The 22752-nt window shown below is 46.1% G+C and overlaps 7 protein-coding genes across 7 annotated transcripts; 5 read left to right on the top strand and 2 right to left on the bottom strand.

Moving 5' to 3' along the window:
- Nucleotides 1–7121: 7121 nt before the first annotated feature.
- CCR75_002597 (uncharacterized protein) lies at nt 7122–8047 on the bottom strand (the record flags this gene model as incomplete). The annotated part of the gene is made up of 2 exons (XM_067960694.1): nt 7122–7676; nt 7733–8047. The coding sequence occupies 2 exons, from the start codon at nt 8045–8047 to the stop codon at nt 7269–7271; spliced, it is 723 nt and encodes a 240-aa protein (XP_067823595.1). The 3' UTR covers nt 7122–7268.
- Nucleotides 8048–9792: 1745 nt separating this feature from the next.
- CCR75_002596 (uncharacterized protein) lies at nt 9793–10559 on the top strand (the record flags this gene model as incomplete). The annotated part of the gene is made up of 2 exons (XM_067960693.1): nt 9793–9816; nt 9873–10559. 2 exons carry the CDS (start codon nt 9793–9795, stop codon nt 10557–10559), a joined length of 711 nt encoding a protein of 236 aa, XP_067823596.1.
- Nucleotides 10560–11895: 1336 nt separating this feature from the next.
- Nucleotides 11896–13461, top strand: CCR75_002595 (uncharacterized protein). The gene is made up of 2 exons (XM_067960692.1): nt 11896–12020; nt 12082–13461. Exons 1-2 carry the CDS (start codon nt 12002–12004, stop codon nt 13284–13286), a joined length of 1224 nt encoding a protein of 407 aa, XP_067823597.1. The 5' UTR covers nt 11896–12001; the 3' UTR covers nt 13287–13461.
- Nucleotide 13462: 1 nt separating this feature from the next.
- Nucleotides 13463–15798, top strand: CCR75_002594 (uncharacterized protein). The gene is made up of 5 exons (XM_067960691.1): nt 13463–14156; nt 14226–14766; nt 14828–14927; nt 14990–15226; nt 15297–15798. The coding sequence occupies exons 1-5, from the start codon at nt 13774–13776 to the stop codon at nt 15515–15517; spliced, it is 1482 nt and encodes a 493-aa protein (XP_067823598.1). The 5' UTR covers nt 13463–13773; the 3' UTR covers nt 15518–15798.
- A 197-nt stretch (nt 15799–15995) lies between these two features.
- Nucleotides 15996–19184, top strand: CCR75_002593 (uncharacterized protein; the record flags this gene model as incomplete). The annotated part of the gene is made up of 1 exon (XM_067960690.1): nt 15996–19184. One exon carries the CDS (start codon nt 15996–15998, stop codon nt 19182–19184), a length of 3189 nt encoding a protein of 1062 aa, XP_067823591.1.
- Nucleotides 19185–19628: 444 nt separating this feature from the next.
- CCR75_002592 (uncharacterized protein) lies at nt 19629–20605 on the top strand (the record flags this gene model as incomplete). The annotated part of the gene is made up of 2 exons (XM_067960689.1): nt 19629–19880; nt 19947–20605. 2 exons carry the CDS (start codon nt 19629–19631, stop codon nt 20406–20408), a joined length of 714 nt encoding a protein of 237 aa, XP_067823592.1. The 3' UTR covers nt 20409–20605.
- A 757-nt stretch (nt 20606–21362) lies between these two features.
- Nucleotides 21363–22292, bottom strand: CCR75_002591 (uncharacterized protein; the record flags this gene model as incomplete). The annotated part of the gene is made up of 1 exon (XM_067960688.1): nt 21363–22292. The coding sequence occupies one exon, from the start codon at nt 22290–22292 to the stop codon at nt 21363–21365; it is 930 nt and encodes a 309-aa protein (XP_067823593.1).
- Between the last annotated feature and the right edge of the window lie 460 nt (nt 22293–22752).

Consider the following 22752-nt stretch of genomic DNA (forward strand, 5'->3'; position numbering starts at 1 on the left):
ATTTTCAAGAATAAGGCTACCGCCAAGGTCCTATTTTGTTGCCTGGTTAGAAACCGAGTTTTGTTGCCGTATTCGCGTTCAACGGACAGACGGAGGGGGCTTTTTATCACACAACGTCTGTTAGATTATTTGCAATAAATTCGGCATTTAGCGTCAGACAACTGAAGCAAGTACGCCCCAGTCTAATGAAAAAGCTGAGCGAATAAATCGTACTATATAGAACATGGTTTGGTGCATGCTCTTTGGCTCTGATGTACTACTTACCCACTGGATCGATGCTGCATGCATTTTGAGCCAGAGCCCTACCCGTGCGAATGTTCAATGGGCGTTCTTATTTCAGTTCCTGACCGGAAATACCCTTGTTCTTCATGGTATTGTCGTCGAGCCAAGCACTGACTCGAGAATGGTCAAGAGCTGAAAGATAATGCCACATCCCGTGCGTGCAGCTCAGGCGAAATATCCCGCGGCGCAAGGGGAGAAGAATGTATTGCAGTCGGACAACAAGCTAATAAATTTGCGAAACATAGTCATCGTCTGCGGCACTCAATAGGTCAGAGAAAAAGTCACAGCGCCAAGCTAAAGTGGACGGAGATATCGCATGTAATGCTGAGACCGTGGTGCATCCTGATCGACAGGATGTGGACGTAAGCAGCTCTTTATTATGTACAGAGCAGCCTTCACTGGCAGCATTTGCCGTTGTTGCTACCAGGAGCGCGAAAAAGGATGCTTGGGTGCTTTGAGCGAACCCGATACACTAAATTACAAACAGGCTCGGCGCAGTCTGCAGAGCAAGAGGAGTTCTGGTCATAAGAAGCGAAAAATACTCGGACACTTGTTTTTCGGTCGCAAGGCTTCAAACCACTGCCAACGTAGTAGGTCTACAAGACCAAGAGGCTTGGAAATGGAGATGTTAACAAGATCAAGGCGCGACTTGTTGGTCGCAGTAATCTTCAAATGCAAGGAGAAACTTACTCCGCAGTCATTTCATTGGGCAGTATTCGTACTATTATCGCCTTAAATTATTTGGTGCGTACCGGCTTAACACGGAGATGTACCAGGTGCTCACGTGAAGTCATCTATTGAAAACGACTACAAGATACTGCTTCAGGTTCTGCCAGGGATAGAAATTGTACCAGCTACACTCAAGAAATTTGGAGTCGATGGCGTTGATGAGCTAACGTTAGACTTGGAGCGTAGCATCTACGGACTGGAGCAGTCTGGACGTCTCTGGAACGAGTTGCTCGTCTCCACGCTGGTATAACTGGGCTTTTATTAATGCATTATGGAGACTCCTGCGTGTCTCCCAAGACGGACGGACGTGAAACAGTGCTCGTGGGAGTGTAACTTAATGATTTGGTGAAGCCATCGGGCTAGTTTTTAAGCATTAAGGCGTGACAAGTGCTGGAAAGTCGAACGAAGCTCTATGTAGACCTTTTGTGGTGGGAGTTTCACTTCAACCTATAGCCCCGAGGGACAGGAAGGACCCTTAGGAAAAGACGGGAGCTTTGACGAGACCCATCGGCCATCATGGACAAATCGATAAGACCATAAGAGTGTCACAAATAACCAACACTAATATGTCTTCATGGTTTTATCTCCTATCTACGCAAGACCTGTTGGAAGTTCAAGGTGACAGGAGTTGAAGATGCGATTAGCGCCAGTTGTTATTTCCCGTGTGCATGGTAAGATGAAGTAGTTAGTGCTTGCAACCAACCAAATTAGTAGTGGTTGGAGCAGAGAGAGTTAGAAGGAAGAGCAGCTCTAGCAGGCAAATAAGTCATGTTAACTCAGAGTCTTATCATCCTCTTCCTTAAGAAGCAAAACATTGCCAACAGGTTAAGAGCCCAAGAGCTAAGACAACGGACACGAAGCCTACACCGGCACCAGCAAGTCACGCAAGGGCCTCGCCGGCCCGCGGTGCTTTGCCGGCGCGCGTTGCCTCGTCCGCACGTGCTGCCGCAACCGTTGAAGACTCGCCAGCTCGCGAAAGGAGCTCGGCAACAGACGACAAGATTCTCGCGGCCCTCGTCGCTCTGACCAACCGCATGGAGAAGATGGAGTCTTCCCAGCGCGATCGTGAAGATCAAGAGAGAATGATGGGTGCTGTAGAGAGCGAAAAGTTTTCATCAGCGTTTGGTGCTAACGCGCGGGCAAGACCGATGACCATCGACGCGCTCACGGACTTGCCTGAGCGTAAGCCGGTCGCGCGGCCACCGCGCGCACGTGAGCCCGAGATTGAAGAGTCCATGAATGCGTCTTTCGCGCCGGCACGGGCGCATGCTCCGACTCCCGGCGCGGTACCGCGTCCAGTAGATGGACCAGCACCATCGGGGCAAGCTCCTAATGCAGCAGCATTCTATGCGACACCGAATGCGAATCAGCGCAAGCTGTCGATTTGGAAATTTGACGAGACTGAACTCTATAAGGGACTAGGCTCTGGGTTCCTCGACTGGGGGCGCACGTTTTTGCGCGCTGTCAACCTGGCTGAGTCCTCGTGCGGTTTCACCTGGAGTGAGGACGTTTAGGTTGACCTGCTTGGTCACTACCTCAGCGGAACGGCTGAGCGTTACTACCACAAACAGGTAGACACGTGGTGGAACCAGCATCCGACGCTGGACTATGTTATGTGCCAGCTACTTGCAACATTCAAGACGTCTATTACGGCTAGCCAGGCGATGAAACTGTTCATGCAAAAAAAAGATTCTAAGCGCACATGGGCAGAGCACTACCTATACATGGTTGCTGTAAGCGACGCACGTGGTGGTGAGGACTCACTCGTCCTAGATAACATCGTGCACCACGCGTCGCCCGAGCTTATGAACGTAATGCGGGCCAAGTACGACCCGACGCGTGTCGACTGTCTTCGACATGCAGAAGAGCTGGCGCATTTTGCCCAGTCAATCGAGCTTGGAAGGGGAGCAATTGGACGTGAAGTCGTCGCTGCTCATGTTGAACCAAAGCGTAAGGACACGCGCACCTGCTATGCATGCGGCAAGGTCGGTCACGTGCAAGCTGACTGTCGCTCTAAGGGCAAATACGAAGTGGAAGGCCGAAAGAGGACAAGGCAGGTGGAGGTATGGTGCTCGCACTGAGCGAAAAAAACAAGAATGAAGGAGCGAAGAAACTAAAGCGTGGCAAAAAGAGCAAGCGTGAGATGGTACTTGCGGTGTGCGAGTCGGATGACTACGATGATAGTGACTGGATTCTCGACAGCGACGCCAGTCGACATCTCGTGAATGACGAGAAGTTGCTATTCGATTCTGCCACATGCAGCGAAGAGATCGCGATGGCTGATGGAAAGACGTTGAAACTGACGAGAGTTGGGAGCGTGCGCCTTAAGGTGGTGGCTCGTGGTATGGAGAGCACAGTGGTGCTTACAGATGTTTACCTGGCGCGGAGATTGTCAAAATACATCGTTTCGTATGGCAAGCTGAAAAGAAAAGGCTTCGCCCTTGTCTACGATTTGAAGGGGCGTGCACTTGAACGGCGCAGCGACGGCGCTGTCTCGTTTGACGTTGAGATGGGAAGAAACGTTTTATACGTTAAAATATCAGCGAAGAAGGGGCGACAGGACACAAGTGATACTATCATGGCCGTGCTCGAATCAAGTGCGAGCGCAGATGTTACGAGCGATGTGCAAGAAGGGACGCTTTTACATTTCCATCAGCGTTTCGGGCATCTGGCATTCGACACCATTGAGCGCATGGCTCGAGACCCAGCCTCAGGGATAAGGCTGACGAGCAGCAAGCGCATGGCGTACGTTTCGTGCATGGAGGGTAAACAGACGCGAAACTCCCAAAACCAGACGGACAGTGGTTTCAACGCGCCCATTGACAGAGTCGGTGGAGTCATCTGTTCGGATTTGAAAGGTCCAATGACGCCACGGGATAGGCTCGGAAACCGTTATTTGGTTAATTTCGTCGATCACAAGTCGAATTACTGCCGGATATTTCTCGCAAGAACAAAGGACGTGGCGGCTAAACAGTTTGAGGCTTTCCTCGTTTTTTTTTGAAAAGCGTTTCAACTGCCGAACCCACGTGCTAAGGACAGACGGTGGTGGAGAATACGCCAACATAGACCTCTTTTGTAAAAGGACCGGGGTGACAAGGCAAGTGTCGGAAGCTGGAAACCAAGCTTCTAATGGCAAGGCGGAACGGATGCACAGGACGGTGCTTAATTTGGCACGAAGCATGATGTTTGCGTGCGGTCTACCATTTCACTTTTGGGGAGATGCGGTTCAGTACGCCTCGTATATACTGAATCGCAGCCCTACGCGCGCAAACGCTAAGAGAGCGTCTCCACTTGAGGTGTTGACGGGAAAGGTGCCGGATCTGCGCAAGATCGTTGTTTTCGGCTCCACGTGTAGCGTGTATCGCGACCCAAGCAAAAATTCACTTCAGCAGCGCGCACAACTTGCCACGATAGTGGGGATAAGTGAAGAAACCAAGGGCTAAAAGGTTTATCTACGCAAGGAGAACAAGGTGATCGTGACTCAGCACGTCAAGAACATCGACACTCTGTCTGAAGCACAGAACGCGCAGCTGCAGCAAGCAACGGTGGAGCAGGATAAGGATGTGACGACACCCGCCCCAAGACAAGCGAAAGTAACACAAGTGCTGCCAATGTGGGTACACGAAAGAAAAGCACGAAGAAGTGGACGCGGTCCGCTTATGGAACGCGCGGCGCATCGAAGCGCGCGCAGGCGGTAGCACTGCAGGAGGAGTCGAAGTCAAGCAGCGGAGTCGTAAATGCTATTTTTGACAAAGATCCGACCAATTACAGTGAAGCTATGCGAAGTGCGAATCGCGATGGATGGGTCAAGGCTATGGAAGAAGAAGTCGAAGCACTTCAGAATAATAAAGTCTGGCAAGTAGTCAAGCGCGCGCCTGGCTTAAACGCCTTGCATACCAAGTGGGTATTCAAGACCAAGACAGACGCACAAGGCAAGGTCGAGCGACTGAAGGCGCGCCTCGTTGCTTGCGGCAATGAACAGGTCCTAGGAGTCGACTACAGTCTCACGTTCGCCGCCGTGATGGACCTATCAACAGTGAAGGTCATATTAGCGCTTGCCGCCATATGGGGGGTGCCAGCAAAGCACGGCGACATCCCCAATGCATATGTCAAGGCGGACAAGGAGGAGCATCTACAGATATATCTACATGTGCCACAAGGAATGACGATATCTGCAAAGACTGTGCGTGAACAAGACGCAGAAAGTGAAAAGGATTTAGTACTGGAACTACGGAAGAGCCTATATGGGCTTAAGCAGGCCGGTCGACTATGGAGTCAGCTGCTGCACAAGCGCCTCGTCGAGGCAGGTTTTATGCGCTGTGAAAGCGATATGTGTTTCTATTGGAAAAAGGAAGACGAAGATCTCGTGGTTGTAGGCGTTTATGTGGACGACCTTTTGGCGACAAGAACAAGTGTGGAAGCAGTCGAGCGACTTTTCGAAAGTCTGTCGTCACTATCGATCAAGGATCTGGGACGCGTAAGCGTTAAATGATACAGGCAAATACACTGGACCAAGAGGGGGCGATCGCTGATCTACTTCGGACCAATGGGCTGGCAGAAGCAAATCCGACGCGCGCGCCTATTGGCAACGACTGTTACGACATACCACCGGACGACGTGGAGCTGCTTGGATCTACAAGTGCAGGAACTGGCCCAACGGTCCGCAGTTTTCAGTCGCTTGTCGGGAGTTTGCTGTGGATTGCGCGTTGCACACGGCCGGACATCGCGTTCGCTGTGCGCAAGGCTACAAGACAGACTCATGCACCGCGAGTGATTGACTGGAAGCTCGCTAAAAGGATTGCTCGGTACCTGAAGGGTACCGCAAGCTTGAAGATAACGATGTCGCCAGGTCAAGAACAATATCAGGGTTTGGAGCTGAAAGCATTTAGCGACGCTGATTTTGCTGGAGACAAGGGCGTAGGGAAGTCGATGACAGGTGGCGTGCTGCGGCTAAACGGTATGGCGATGAGTTGGGGAGCTCGAAAACAAGGTGGAGTTTCCTTTTCGACGATGGAAGCTGAATGTTTCGCTGCCTCGGAGATGGCGCGTGACCTGCTCGGGCTGCGAGAGCTGCTTAGCGAGATCGCCATGTCGCCAGCACTGCCAATGAAGCTCTACGTGGACAATCAAGCGGCTATAAGTCAGATTTCCGGCGAAGCATCGTCGATGAAGGCCAAACACATCGATGTACGGTTCAAGTTTTTATGCGATTTCTCGCGCCGCGGTGTGGTCGCTGCGCACTATTTGAGGTCTGAAGTGATGCTTGCGGACCTGATGACGAAGGCCCACGATGCGGCGAAACTTACAAGGCTTCGTGATCTGATGCGCATCGAGTAGACGGACTAAAAAGTATGAGAACTTTCAAGGGAAGTCAAGGACGTTGAAGGAAGAGAAGGAAGGTAAGGAAACAAACGAAGGGCGCACTCGAGGAGGAGTGTTGGAAGTTCAAGGTGACAGGAGTTGAAGATACGATTAGCGCCAGTTGTTATTTCCCGTGTGCATAGTAAGATGAAGTAGTTAGTGCTTGCAACCAACCAAATTTGTAGTGGTTGGAGCAGAGCGAGTTAGAAGGAAGAGCAGCTCTAGCAGGCAAATAAGTCATGTTAATTCAGAATCTTATCATCCTCTTCCTTAAGAAGCAAAACATTGCCAACAAGACCTCGTTCCTACAGATTAAGTAAAGGCCTGCTTCACCGACAAGCTCCTCAAACTATTTTTTGGTAGGTATGCGCGTTAATTTTGCAATTTATATGAATCTCGGATTCTGATTGGTTCCAAACGTCAGGTTATTGTCAGGTTAAAAACATTAGTTGCTCAAACTTGAAAGGTGTTTTAATTTAGCAAAATTTTTGGGGGCACTTTATTTAACCAACGCGATGTATGAAATATCAAATGCGACTGCATTCATTTCAAAATAAGGAGAATTCCTTGGTTTTCTTTTTATTTCATTATATTGACAGCGATTTTTGTTTATCGAGCAATACACTTAATCTTTGTTTATAAGAACTCGAGTCAGCAGTGGAAGGTTTAAAACTCATTATTGCAATTAATCAAACTCTTTTGAAAAAAAGAGGATACATGAACGCCTTAATTTTTTGCGTAAGTTGTAGCGACTGACGTGAATGAGTGGCACTTCATTCAGACTCCAAGACAAATGCTGCAAGTGCAATTTATGTTATATGGGGCTTTATAGAAATTTGAACGCAAACAATCGAAAACTATTGTCGCCAATGACAATAGAATGCAGGTTTTTAGTATTAAATTGGACAAGTGGACTCAAGACGCCGCTTTTTAACTTTGCTCGTCGGAGACTCTACCGTTCGCTTCATCCCCTGCTGCTTCCTCAATATTGTTGCATTGAATTGCTTTGACGCGTCCTTATTAGTGTGCATCTGGACAAGTCCACCGTTATTCTCCGTTTTAAGGTCTTTGTCCTTCATTTTTTCATTTGCATCCTTTTGCAGCGCATTTGGAGCCTCTTTGTTCAACTTTTTCATCTCATCCTTTTCCTGTCGCTCCTTTTTTCGCCTCTCTTTTCGCGCTGCCTTGGCTGCCTCTTTCCACTCTATAAAAGCCGCAGTCCGCGTGGTCGCCAATGCCGTATCCAGCCACAGTTGCTCAACGTGCCACTCGTTCACTAAAATTTTATGCAACAGCATTGGGCTCTAGCAAGTTATTAAACCATGGTCGGTAGATTTAAAAGACAAGACGCGTGTCGTACCAGCACGTTCATCTCAAGAAATCCCTTGCAGCTGCAGCTTTGCACTTGTTTACGTCCAAGGATGTCAATGAATTTGTCAATGCAAAGTTCTCCACGGCTGTTCGTGTCGATGTTTCGAGCGCGATACAAGGCCAACAATTTCGAGTTTTGAGACGCAGTTGCTGCAATAAAAAGTAATTGCAAATCGCGGCCCATCGTGATCATACGTCCATTGACAATCGCTAGTTCTTGCAGCCATTGGCGCAGGATTGAAACGTACTGTGCGCGGTCGCCAAAGTGGTCAATTCGCACCACCAGCAGCTCGACGGCAGCCATGACGGCTTCAAAGTTTCTGATTGGACGCAATTACGATGAGGTGCTCTTGAACACAAATTGTGTCATTAAGTTTACGTTTTTTAGTTTTTAAGAGCATGTCTCTACAAGCCATGTAAAAGAACTGCCGACCATTCTCCCATCTCGTTGGACACAATGGCAACTCGTTAATATTCCAGCGCCACGATGTTTGGCTTACAAACACACTTGATCGTGCTTGCAAACCCAATCTTAAAGCCCACAAGAATGGCTTAACTTTCGGAGTGTACAAGTTATATGTGTAGTAGCCATTTAAATGTGAGGTTGCATGTGTATACAGGTAGTTGCAATCATTCCTTCGCGCAATAAGCTCCATGTCTCGTTTTCGTATCGAGCCCTTTTTCATCGCTTGTTGCCAACAGTTGCCACCGCAGATGTGAAACCTGGTCAGTAAAGAGTATAAAAAATGCAATTTGATATTCTCAACCTGTCTTTTACTACTGATCCAGAAAAGGATATCTGACCGCCTCTTCTCTCTTACTTTAACTATGTGCAAATCATTGGCAACACTTAGAAAGCTATAGCGTAAGCATTTAGAATTCAAATTCGATTCACGTGGACCTGGCTATCTCAAAGTGTCAAACTAATGTTTTTCTCGGCGCTCGCTGCTCTTGCCCTTGGTGTTGCAGGAGCCACGTCAATGTCGGATGCACTCCAAACCATGTCATTCAATGGAACGAGTGTTACCTCGAGACGGCTAGACGAGACTTCTGCTGCTTTTAAAAAAGTGGCGGAAGCCCTCGACGGCGATAAGTTGCGAAATATCTTCGGACACGATATGCTCAACAACGTCCCGCACGAAGTTGCTTATACTCAGATTCAAAATCATTTGAAACATCTCGAGCATCTTCGTGCTGAACTAAAGGATCAAGCTGTCCTTGCGTTAATGGAGAAGCACTACGGTGTGCCAGCAGTGTCCAGATATGTTGAAAAAACCTTTTCTGATCCAAACTCTATGAAAGGGAAAGTGTTTAACGTGGCATTGTTACATTTATGGAAAAAGGACGGTCTTTCTTTACACGCGGTAGCCGAGAAAATGACACGAAAGGATATTAAAGTTATTCAAGAGACTCTCCAAGACTTTCCACGAGCGTTGCTAAAGCAATACGCCGTTCTACAAGGCGCTTCGGATACTGAAGCCGAGATCATGACGTCGGCTGCACTAATTGAGCATTTCGACGCCAGTATTGACTCGCAAGAGACATTTGATGTTCTACTGCCTCAGCTCGAGACAATTATTACACAGAAATCAACGTCCGATCTTGCCAGGATTCTTAAGGTGAAAGATACCGACACTGCCAACCGATTTCAGGAACCAAACGGTCGTGCATTGATACTCTTTGTGCGACTGAAAACAGAAAATTTAAACGCATTTGAGATGCTCGGTCGCGTTCGATCGCTCTATCACGATAAGGAGCTCAAATCATTTCCAACATTCTTTTGGACAACCCTTAAAGACGTTGATATCGGGTTGAAAATGGATAACTTTGTCGAAAATGTCCTTCCAGTAACTGTGAATGGCAAACTTCGAAACTTTTTCCGTCGCATGTGGTTCAAACTAATCTCGATCTTCAAGAAAAAGCGAGACAGTGAAGAGGTCGTATCGAATCTAGAGAGACCGAGACGTAATGCATTTAAAACCCCTGTAAATAATATTGTCGACGCTTCGCCCGACATCCCGGAAACTTTTCCACGCAGTGCCTTTGGAAATGCCGCGTATAGTTTTGGTGCAAGTACATCTAGCGCATTCAAAAACATTCAAATCAATCCTCTCGATGGTGTCTTGAAGTCATTGAAGGCGTTTCATTATGAAAACAAAGAATTACAATTGCCTATTCAATTCAAGGTCTTTTCGATCGAGTTTGCTGGTCTCCGCAACAAGTTGGAGAATACTATTGATATTGCCGATAAACACTTAGTAAAGGTGAAAGAAATCTTTGAAAACGAACGCGTGAAGGACTTGTCAGAACAACCCATTAAAGCTAATGCCGTTGATGGTACTAGATCTACTGTGAATGATGCCTTTAATCAGCCTTACCGTAGGAACACCAATGCCTTTTCGAAATATGAAGAGGCTCTGATTTCGAGCTCTGTCAGTGCTGAAGTCATTGCCAAAAAATTAGCTCAAATCGCCGATCACGTCCGCCAGTTTGTGTTTAAACACGAAAAACCCGCTGAAATGGCCGAGAAGGATGTTCTTTTAGCGGCTCATCCTAGCTTATTCAAGAGTCAGGACAAGATCCCTTCCCAACACACATACGGGGAAGCACTACTTAAGATCCTTGATCAAGAAATCACTAATTATATGCAAAAAAGCGAATCGCTGAATTTGGATTTGCAACATCTTGGGTCCAAAAAAGTGAATTTAATTTCAAACGAGGTGGAGAAGGCTTTGTCCAAATTGACAAAGGATTCACATATAAATGGACAGCCTAATATTCCAACAAAGGTGAATGTATTGAAGCTGCAGACGTAGGTGGCACCGGTTCTAGTGGTGGAAATCATGGGGACGTTAACATGATGCCATTGTGATGCATAGTCGTTCATTGTTTGTGTCAATTGTGCGCTGCAGATCAATAGAAACATCATTTAAAATTCAGTACAAATAGTGAGAGTGTACGAGAATCGATTTGGCAACTTGTCACGATGATCCACCACGCTAAAGCTGCGCTCTTCCTCTGTGCATATGCCCCTTTCCATACTGTGTCTCTCACGATAAGTCAAGCCGTCTTCATTAATTCGCACCTCAGTCGTTTCTTTTGCTAGAATAGTGAAGTTCCTAAGCGTTTAATTCGCATTATTTTGCCAACAAGTGACTGTTGGCAAGCAAGTAGAGCCAAAGGACAAAGACAACGGCTTTTGGACAACACTCCACCAAAACTCGAAAAGATACGCAAATGTATTTTAGAAGAAGAGTTAACTACGCTTCATGATCTTGTGAAACTTCACGTTGCTGATGGGAGGACGCATGAAGCAATAGTGTCGATGCTAGGAACCCCACCAGTGTCCAAATTTATAAGTAGATCCATCTCAAATTATCCAAACCCGCGGAAGCCGGAAACCTCTCTGACGCAATGTCAAAGATATGGACGACAAAGAAGCGCTTTCTTTAATTGAACTTTGTAGTCGAGGGAATGTCTTCAAAGAATGTTCAAGGACCGTCTCACATGGTCCGTGCTGAGATCCAAAGTGCAAAAAGAGGCGGTTGTCAAGCCTTTGCGAATAAAGTCATTTCGAAAAGCACCAAAGGTAATATTCCTAGAAATTCCGTGATCCAACCCAACAAAAAAAATATTGCCAATGGAACTGCTCTGGGTGACGCTACCAAAGCTGTCGTGGAAACGTCATCCGCCTAGTCTGAAGACCTTGCAGGTGACTGGACAAAGTCTATAAATTATCTTTATTTCGTTTAAAGGATTAAAGCACCGATGCTATTCTCGTCAACGCCAAAGCAAAGATTTCCACAATAATTTGAATACACGTGACCGCTGGACTCGTTGAGATCGACTCGCTCAGGAATAAAAAAAGGTGTCAATAAAGTCGAAAACAGGTATTTGACGCCAAAAAGACATTGTAGACGTTGTATAAAAAGCGGCAATTAAATCTCGAAAGTTTTATAAGTTTTCGTTTTTTTTTGGTATAAGTATGCCCCCGATACGAGCAAAGAGTGCGAAAGTTTGAGCACATCACGGTGCAATTTTATAAATGTCAACATTTTAAAACGCGTCACGCACGACCCTCGATTGAGTGCCATTAGTGACTATTGAAGTACATTTAAAAGAGAGCTTAAAGCAACCCACAAAAGGGCACTCGAAAATTGAGGATCGAGACGTCCACCACCTCTTATTAAAGATCGTCGTGTCCAGCTTCTTCCCTCCCGCATCCTCTTGATCCCCTTACATACCTCTCTTTCCCGCCATGTCTGCTTCCCCGAAAGGTACGTTTCTTTCTGATTTCGTCATACCCCCCCCCCATTTCTAATCATTTCTTCAAAGAAGCCGCGACCGCCATGGAGGAGAGTTTACGGCCAACGACCATGCATTTTACCGCCACAAGTACTGGCGGGACTGGAAGCGCTAGTGCGAGTGTAAATTTGCTTCCACCGCGCCGAGAGCGCAGCAAGTCGCGCGATGCAGGGAAGCGCATGGGTGGAGGCCAAAAAGCGGCGTGGAAAGTGACCGAGATTCCCCACGTCGTCCCTGCGGACAAGCGCGATCCAAACTATGATAGTGAAGCCGAAGACAATGTGATTTTGGTTTCTACAATCGCTGATTCACCCACGAAAGCGACGCCGACACTCGAGCCGGATGAATTGGCAGCCAAAGAGCTTGCGTTGAACCCGCCACCAGCTATTAAAAAGCGGATTCTTGCAATATTGGACGAGTATTTCACCAATGGCGACGCTGACGAAGTCCTGAGTTCCATCCATGATATGGACAAGCCCGAGTTTCATTTCGAAGTGGTTAAACGTACTATCACGATGGCCATGGACAAGCACGATAAAGAGCGGGAACTTGCGTCACGATTGCTTTCGAATTTGTATCTTGATGGACTCACAGCAAGCCAAATCATCATGGGATTTCGTCGCGTCTTGCTGCTTGCAGGAGACTTGCAAATTGATATTCCTACGGCCAAGCACATGTTGGCAATTTTTTGCGCTCGAGCGGTGGTTGATGAAATTTTGCCGCCGAGTTTCTTGGAAGATCCTTTTATTACGCGCTATGCGCCTGAGATCGCGGCTGAGGCGATTAAGAAGCTCAGTATTAACCACGCTACGGCACGTATGGAGAAGGCATGGGGACCGGGCGATGGTCGTCCTGTAGAGGAATTAAAAGTCGCAATTGATCAACTAACAAAAGAGTATTTGCTATCGCGTGACCTTGACGAAGCGGCGCGGTGCGTACGGGAGCTGAATGTACCGCATTTTCACCATGAGGTAGTGAAGCGTGGCCTTATGAATTCATTGGAAGAAGGGGGCGAGGCCAATGGCGCTGCCATGGCGTCATTATTGGCGTATTTAGTGTCAAACGAAGTGGTGTCCACGGGCCAATTGGTCAAGGGGTTTCAGCGCTTTCAATTCGTGTTGAACGACGTCGCGTTGGACATTCCAAACGCTTCGAAATTGTTTCAAGACATTGTGGCGGATGGCATTCGCGATGGTATTCTTCCCAAGGATTTTGACGCTAGTGCAGTCAAGAAGTAGGCACATGGAGACCAAGTGTGTAGCGATACGTTTATTACAAAGGACAGGATGCATGTGTACCCCTACGTACCCGCGCATGATTCGTAATTTTTGCAATTAAGGTCCTATATTTCTGAATTTCTTAAAAGAAGAAGAAAAGGCTCACAATGTAAAAAATACTTTTTATTGTATTGTACCCCCTTGCTGTTTACTCAAGTCTTGATAAACTCGACGTCATCGTCTCCTCGTAACAACTTGAGCGTCCATTACCATCCAAAGCGAGACTCGCAAACACCAGCTGGCTGGCACTTACTTTATTCAAGTCATATCAAATCATGCCATCCATCATTCAATCGCGACCGCCCGTTGTCGAATTGGTACTACGCGCCGATTTTTTTTTACAAGGCTCTCTTGATGTCACCCCACGTCATTTTCCATTTCGTTTGTACTGAAGAAGCGTCATCTACCAACTAAGCTTCTCGTACTTTTCAGTTTTGTTGATTAAGCAATGGGATGTAACTCACGTGTTCAAGGCCTTTGCGCCGCTATTGTTTTGTGCACTGTCATTGCTGTCTCTTCAACTACTGCTTGGGTGGCTCCAATCATCACGAAGGGCAACAAATTTTTCAATTCCGTGACTGGCAGTGAATTTCGATTAAAGGGAATTGCTTACTATCCGCGACCCAATGACGGCGAAATGGCCAACGTTAGCAACTATGACTGGACTACCGACGAGCATGAGGCAATATGGAAGCCGCACTTAAAAGTCATGAAGGACCTCGGTGTAAATACGATTCGTCTCTACTCGGTGGACCCAAGCAAGTCTCATGACAAATTCATGTGTGCGTGCTCCGACGCAGGTATTTATGTCCTTGTTGGCATCACTGCACCGTACGTGATTTTTTTTGTTAATTTTTTGAAATTTTGCAAGTTTTTGACATTAAGTTTTTGACAATGTAGATGTGAAAATTGCTCGGTACTTGACTATGAGCCACCCGAGTGCTACTCCGAAGACTTGTTTACTCGTGCCCAGATGGTGTACAATGCTTTTGCCGTGTACGACAATACACTTGGTTTTAGTGTCGGGAATGAGAATAATTTGCAAGTGGAACACGGGGCTCACGGGACGACCACAGCCCCGTGTGTCAAGGCGTTTTTACGTGATACTCGTAGCTATGCAGCGAGTTGCGCTGGAGCGGTCCGTCCAGTGCCGATTGGTCTAGACATTGCGGACATTCCTCCTCGGGAGCAGTGGATTGCGTACTATGACTGCGGTGCGGAGGAGGATGAAAACACGCGAGCAGAGTGGTTGGGATTCAATCCGTACGTCGAGTGTGATCCTACGACTCACCTCAAGTACTCGCAGTCAACAGGACTTAAGAAACTCATGACAGAGTACGCATCGATTGGGTACGCACGTCCGATCATGTTTGGTGAGTTTGGTTGCAACAAGGGCATTAATACAATTGACGGGTATGAAAACCAGCGGTCGTTTTTAGATGTACGTTGCGTTGAGTGTGTCTGGAGATGCGAGTAGAAGGACTTATGAAGTGTATGTGCAGGCCAAGTGGATGAATGAAGAAGAGGAAATGACTGCTGAGATTGTGGGCGGCAACGTGTTTGAGTTCACGACGGAGATTGCCAATTTAGCAAAAAGCAAAAGTACGCATGCATTTTATAAATTTATTTTTTAATTTTTATCGCGCTAAGTTTGACTCATGCAGCGCTTACGAAGGCGGGAGATGCTGGTAAGTACGGGGTGGGGTACTTTTTACCCCAGGATTGCGACAACGAGCTTCTAGTGTGCAAGTTTACACCGTACCCCGAGTACGATAACCTCAAAAAGGCCTATACACAAACCAAGGAATCGACGGTTACGCATGACAGCTATACGCCCACGCGTGACGCAATTCTCGAGTGTCCAAAAAATATTTCGGCCGACTTGCCTCCGACACCTCAAGGTATTTGAGTCACAATTGAACGATTATTTCTTGGCATAGATCGAACTGATTGTTAAATTCCGTGCTGTAGTTCCTATTCTCGAATGTTCGATTGCGCAGCCAGTGTGTAACGGCAAATCATCGAACAGCAACAAGCACTTAGCATTGGGCACCACAGTGGGAGAGAAACGACCACCTAGTAACAAAGAAGTTTTGAAAGCGACAACTTCTGGCGGCGTTCGGGTCAGTGCATCGATATGTATGGCCGCAATTGCTTTGTGTGTCGCCACCACCACCCTATTCGCTTGGTAGCTTTGTCAAGTGCTGCTGAAAACGTACATCTTTTAATTTTTTTTTAAAAAGATAATTAGTCACTCTCTGGTCACGCAAAAAACAATCCTCCACGGCTCGCTGTTGATGTACTGGTTAAAGTAAACCACGCTTACATGCATTTTAACAACAAAGGCTTGGGTTTTCTTGCAGCTTAGTATTTCTATCCTCGCGTTTCAAACAGGCAGTCCACACTTGAGCAATCAATTTATTAGTTGCAGTCATCTATTTTTTTTTAAATATTTAGTACATTAAGGGTTTCGACGTTTTTTTTAAAGGTTACGAATCGCTGAGTTTTATTGCCTAGACCATAACCTCAAGAAAAAAGAAAAAGCAATAGCGTCGAAATTGAACAATTTTGATGAAGCTTTAAATTCCAGTTTATTAAATTAAACATATATACTTATTTCCTATTTCGTAACATATTTTAAGGTACACCACTCCCAAATTCTTGCAATCCATGAAAATCCAGCTAAATGTCACGCCCGACAATGAGTCAAAGAGCGTCTCGCACGCTGTATCCATGTCATCGCTACTTTCGAATGACGTAACTACACCTCGAAACTCTGTAAACAGCCCTGTGGATCTTTTAAGCCATAACATCTTGCCAGTTTGTCAAGAAAAGACTGAACTGTGTCAAATCGAGACCCCTGAGGTCCAGGCGCTTCAAACACAGCTCGACATGGCATTTGAAAAGCTTTTTAACGAATCAGGACCCACTATAAAGCGCCAAAAAAAGAGCAAACAGAGTCGTCGAGCCAAAAATGCAGTGGACAGCAGTGGCGATGTACACAAGGCACTCGCCGAGCTACGCCGCACAGCCTCGACGTTCGCAGCGCAAAGCGTCCTTGACGACATCCTCGCGCTTTCGCTGTACGTATTTGAGCTGCTTGACGAAAAGGAGTCGATACAACGCTTCGTCGTGCTTAATAACGGCAGTGATCGGGTGAATGTAGCAGCGACGCTAGCCGCAGTAGTAAGCAATGACTTGTACGTTCAAGTAATGGATGCAATGCGCGATGCCATGGCCCGAATCGATGATGTAATTGACAAAAAAGCAGGATATTTGCGTATCATTCAATGGAGTATCACGAAAGAAAAGCCCGAGGCCTGGACGTGGATCATATTCGCACTTGCCGAGCCCGATGCGTACGTGGTCTTGGATTGTATCACACGTCAAGCCATTAATCAATTTGAAATCTCTCGATATTTCTTCTCCGTGCTTGAAGCCATTGCAACACAAGAACCGGCTCAAATGGTGGAAATTGTGAAGGAAATGTTGCTCGAATGTACAACTAGGGAGCCAGAAAGCGCTAGTCGCACCGTACGACAGCTTGTGGCACTAGCCACACATTCGAAACTACTGGTTCAAATATGTGACGAGAGTTTGCAATGGATCATAACTCAAGAGTTGGTGTTGTCACTTGCGATCAAGTGGCAACAATTGCCACAAAGTAACCGCATGACAGCAATAAGTGGCGAGCTTGTGGAATTACTCACGTCTCGAAGTGCTGAGCTTCTGAATGCCGGTTTTCAGCTCATTTTACTGCTGCAGAACCTCACATTTGCTCAAATGTCCTCTTCTTTTGCCGCTTCCGTTGCCTCGTTCCATGAACAAGTGCTTGCGTTTGCACGATCCGAGACTTCAAAGACGTTTGTCCAGAGCATGGCTCAATATCTTCCATACATTTGTCAACATGCGATACAATTACTTCACGAGGTCACCCGCCAAGACGTTACTGAAAAACGGACGAAACGTTCGTCAACAAATCAACAGAAAAGCTTTGATATGTGGAAAGAGTGGCTTCTAGTACTAGCACAGAGCATGTCACGCACCCAAGTCACAGAAAACTTGATACAAGCCGAGTTATTGCGCGTAGAAATTGATCAAACATCCGAGGGGTTTTCGGTACCAAAGCAACAAGCAACTGACCGTGTATTATGTGAATTGCTGACGTCCATACTGCCACCACCGTCGCCTGAGTACGTGGCATTTGTGTTTAAAATCATTCACGACGGTCGCACGGCAAATTCGATGGCTCAACGGCGTATTCTCGAGATTATTCAAACGTTGCTCTCTTTGAATGAACCTTGTACGTCCGCCACAGACACGCCCGTCGTTCGTGATCTTGACCAAGACTTGTCGTGTCTGCAAAAGCTCGCTCAAATACCCGATTATGCAGCAAAAAGCCATGCATTGGATGAGTGGAAAGGAGCAACGGGCGTCAAGTGGTGGGAGAGTTTGTTGGATTTTGCCAGCTCGATTGATCCCGAGGTGGCGTCCCGTGCATTGTTACTTGTTTCCAAGACTCCGTTTCCATCGCTAGAGGATCCCAAGTGGCAATATCGTTGTCTTCGGAAGCTATGTACCTTGTTTTTTTCTCTCTTGCAACAGTATCGAACACATTTCGTAAACGATACAAAACCAGACGAATCCACCAATTGTCAATCTATTCAAGAGCGCGTTTTGAGGTTAAAAACCGTCTTGTTTCGAGTGGTGGCAACGGACGGTGGCATTGCCCAGAACTCGTCGTCGGTTTTTACCATGTTTGCGTCGTTTTGGCTCGATGCGTTATTTAGTATCACGTCTGCAACGAGTATTCCCACGCATTTTCCGATTCGTGAGACAACCAGAACGGACACTAAACTTGAAAATGAACGTCCGCTTCTTCGAAGTGAACGTACCAGTAGCTCCAAATGTACGAATTTGCAATCGTCTCAAGTAATTACAAAGGTGCCTGACGTGGCGTTAGTGTATCGCAAGACACTGGATTCGTCATGGACACGGGAGATGCAAGGTGCTCGAATCTGCAGTGTCTATGCGACGGATCTATTTGATCAGATTATCCTTTCCACAAATCCAGTCACGAGTATACTCTACCAAACTGGCGACGATTTAAGGAGGTTACAAATGGATGCCAATGACCAGCTTGAACGTCGATTAAATGTGGTTATTCACATGCTCTTGGAACGTGTCGTGCCTTGTTGTGGCATTCCAAATGATGAAATCTACAAGGATCTATTGCCCAATCGATCGAGTTTTGACATGGATTTACGCATTGAACAATATTTGAATCACTTTCCAGCATTTCTTCCACTGCTTCGGACAATCGTCAATGCATCAATGGTCGTGAACTCGTCGCAAGTGCTGCGTCTTGTACCAATAATCAAAGCAGCGCTCATTGTGTTACTCGGACACTGGAACAGTGTCAAAGGCGACTTGAGTCTCGAAAATCTCGACGTTCCTCCGTATATGCGCAATGCGAATCAATTGACACTTTCGTGTAACTTGATGCGGCTCTTGCAAGCGACAAAGTGGCTGCCAACACCATTGAGCCAAGCAGCCGAGCTCCTTCCATTGACAACTCCGCTTGACATTCGCTCCATTCTCTTTAGTTGCTGGTTTTATTTGTCGGACCATCCCCCACGAATTGAATCGTGTGCTCCTACGCCCGTGACATCAGCAGTAGCCTCCCCCATTTCATCGGGATCGTCTCCGATTGGATTTCCTTTCTCCGGCATGTCGACAGGTGATTCCTTGTCAAGTATAGGGAATCCCCCGCTCGAGTTTTACTTGATTCCGCTTCGGAAGGCTTTGCATCGGAATATTCACAAAATTGGAGCTAAATATCCGCTTTTTATGTGCTAAGTACGAGAGGAGGGATTGATGAGAGAAGTTAGGACTGTACGATAAACATGAAATTGATAATTCATTCGAAAGGCAACTTTTGTGGGCCAGCTCTGCAGAATGTGGTTTTTATTTTTACAGAAAAGGATGATTACCGAACTTAGTAAAAGGTCAGACGCCAAAATGCTCCTTCAGTTTTGCAACTTGTAGCAATTTAAGTTGCAAAAATAAGAACGTAAAGAAAATAATAATGTGCTTTTTACCTCCTTCAATCGAGGGAACCGTTATATTCTCCCTCGGTTTTTAGTAAAATCTCCTCTGTTTAGTAGGATTAGCTACTTTTATGCTTTGCAGTAGTAATAAGGCCGAAAATTACGATGAGTTAGGTTCTATTGTAAAAACACATCCAAGAGTAAAAAAACGGCCGCGAAAGAAATAGCGTAGCAGCTACACGAAGCCAGGCAAATGTCACGACAAGATGATGCTTGCCTTTCCCCGCGGCCCGTAAGCGTTTGCCAGAACAATGCAAATTATCAAAACCAAGTCGTTATTCTTTTAGGAAATAAAAAGGCAGCGTCAGGAGAAGGTTTAGCAAATGGGACGTGGCCACTATCGCAATGGTCAAATACCATCATCTTCTCTTGTCGTTCACTACTTTTTAAGTTTTTTCTATCTTTTGCCGGTGCTAAAATTACTCCGGTGTGGCAGTTTGAAAAAGTACTTAGATTTCCATCAATCCGAGCTTAGGCCAATGACTAAGCTCACTTTGTATTTACTCAATAGAAACGCATGAGAGACGCAACGGAATGTGCGATGGACGCCAAATTGGAGCGAGCTGCTGCCGTTAATAGTGCAGTTGCCGCCATGGATGAAGCCCTCATTCTAAGTGAATTGAGCAAGACCCAGATAAAGAAGGCAATTTCGATTTTAGGAGCAAAGTATAGCCTCCACGTGATTCATACGTACCATACGCCCATAGTAGTGGGTGCACAGACCTGTTCCCATCAACCGAGAAAGAAAAAAACCGCCAAGAAGCCTGCAAGCGGAAACGTAACTACTCCAGCGCTTTGGAAACAAGATCCTGAGTATGTCAAACTTCAAAGGCAACTTGAAGAGCTCATTGTTCTTTTAAAGCAAACACCAGATGAGGCAAGCCAGCAGCCTCTTCTTAAAAAGAAGGATGAGCTTTACATAGCATTGAAGAAGGCCAAAATTGCCGCGCGGGAACGAGTAAATCACATTTGAGAGGAATGGCAACTCCAAGTAGAGCTTTTTTACTGACTGGAACTGCAATGACTCAGAACAAACTTACATTCTATATAATGAGCAATCAAAATTAGGGAACCAGTATAGCCCCCCCCCTTTTGGTATAGCCACACCCCCTCCCTCCCGTCTGTTTGTTTTAATTAATTAATAACTACAGATTAAAATGACAACAGAAAACATTTTTATCATTCCGTTTAGACTTTGGGTACCCCCCAATTACATTTGGGAATCGATAAAGCAGAACCCCTCGATTATCTAATTCTGTATTTATGAGAGTAGCGTAATGGTAGCAACTTGTTGATAACTAGAATTCCGATCATGAAACCTTTATGCAGGCCTTCGCAGCTTCAGTAGCTCAAAAGGCCTACAAAAAGATTTCTCAATATTTGCGTAATTTCTTTGTTTAATAGCAAGATGCTTGTTCAACAAAGAAATTACGAGCGAAAGCCGAAAAAAACTGAAATTGTGGCGGGCGCTGTTGGCTTATCCTCACATGCTAAAATCAGTACTTTTATTCAACACAGGGGTGTGGCTATACCAAAAGGTGGGTGTGCCTATACCGTTTTCCGTAAATTATCATATTTTAAGTTGGCGCATTAGACTCAAAAAGTCGTACACGTTAGGGTCATACTCAATAATCAAAACTGATATTTATAATCGCAGCGAACGCAGCTTCACTGCCTCCTAGATTGGAATAATGAATTAACGTAGCAACGGCGTTTTGCACAAGTGTTTCTCAGACGAGAAACAACTTGTCAAAAAATCACTTATTCGCAACTTTGTGCTTATTCCTAAATTATTAATTCTCCAATATTAAAAGAAGTCGTAGATGCACGTGAACAACTTTAGAAAACAAGCAATTTTTTGGTCAGATAGAATCTCGAATAGTATGCAAAGTCCTCGCTTTCAATAGTAATGAAATCCTTGAAAAACTTACGCAAGCGAGGACTCGAACGTGGTCGGATGCCAGTCCGGAAAGAACTTGGCAACACTTTCTTTCACCTCCTCCTCCGTACCAGCAACGCCACGGCCTTCCTCGAAAATGGTCGTGAGAAACGCCACAAAGTCCGTTGCCATTTTCTTCTTGTTCTCCTCAAAATCAACGTGACGCACTTCGATTGTCTTCTTGTACTTCTTCTCTACAAGGTCTCGAATTTGCATGGGTGACAAGCGTCCGGCTTCAAAGGGAATCTTGGCACCACAAAGCTCTGTCTTTGAAGCCGTTGATACCACGTGGGCGACAAAGCGACCAACGTCGGTACGGGGCGTGATACTAAACGGATTCTCTCCTTTCCCCACAACCGTCATGACGCCTTCTTCGACATTCAGACCAAAGAACGCAGGCACGTACTCGGAAAAGAGGCCCGTGTAAAAGATGGTAAACGGAATTTCGTGTTGCGTCAAGAGGTCCTGGACTTCTTTCTTCACGACATTTGGTCCCTCGGTCACCGTGACGCCGTATTCCGCCGGTACAAAGAGGTGGATTCCAGCGGCTTTTGCTGCTGGAATAATCAGCTTTTGCACGTCAATATTGTACGCCGCAACGGTGCTAATAACCACTTCACTCCCGCTTAAGGCCTTTGTAACGGCGCTCACATCATCATACGCGACTTGGTGGAGAGTGGCACCACGTGCTTTAAATGCCTGCAATTCGGACTTGGACTCGTCGCGCGTGAGGATAGCAACCGAGACGGCCCCACCTTTTTTCAATAATTCATCCACGACGACGCTACCGACGCCTCCAGCGCCAATAATGGCAAATTTTGTATAAACAGACATTGCTGGAAGTGACAATGTATTGGCGGGATACGGTGACTTTTGAATACTAAAAGCTTTCGAGAAAAAAAAACGCGAATTTGCCATATTTGTTGTCGTCATCGCGACTTTACTCTTGGGATGGTAAGAAAGCCAAATATGGTACTGATACCTATACACGTTATTCCAGTGATGACATCGACCTCCAATACTTGATATGCATATCTTGTTCTTACTAGTGGATGATGCGTGATGCAGTCGATACTTGCACAACTTGTGCCACGTGGCATACGAAAGGATTACGTCGGATGCGACCAGCTGTCTCATCTTATGGCATTTAGATATTTGATTATGCATCTGGGTTCGTAAACTTCTAATATTTATACTGTAAGACATCTGTCCCGCCTCGTAAGCAGATATTCGGTTGTGCAGATCCTAGTCGTCGGCGCCGTAAGGAAACTTTCACCTCGTCTTTGCGTTGGCTTCATTGATGTAACGGTGTCGGGTTACATGAATATTTTTTTTGTAATAGGAATAATAAATATGATTTCCTCTGAAGGAAAAAAAA

The sequence above is a fragment of the Bremia lactucae genome, linkage group LG8 (assembly GCF_004359215.1).
Source record: "Bremia lactucae strain SF5 linkage group LG8, whole genome shotgun sequence".
NCBI lineage: Eukaryota > Oomycota > Peronosporomycetes > Peronosporales > Peronosporaceae > Bremia > Bremia lactucae.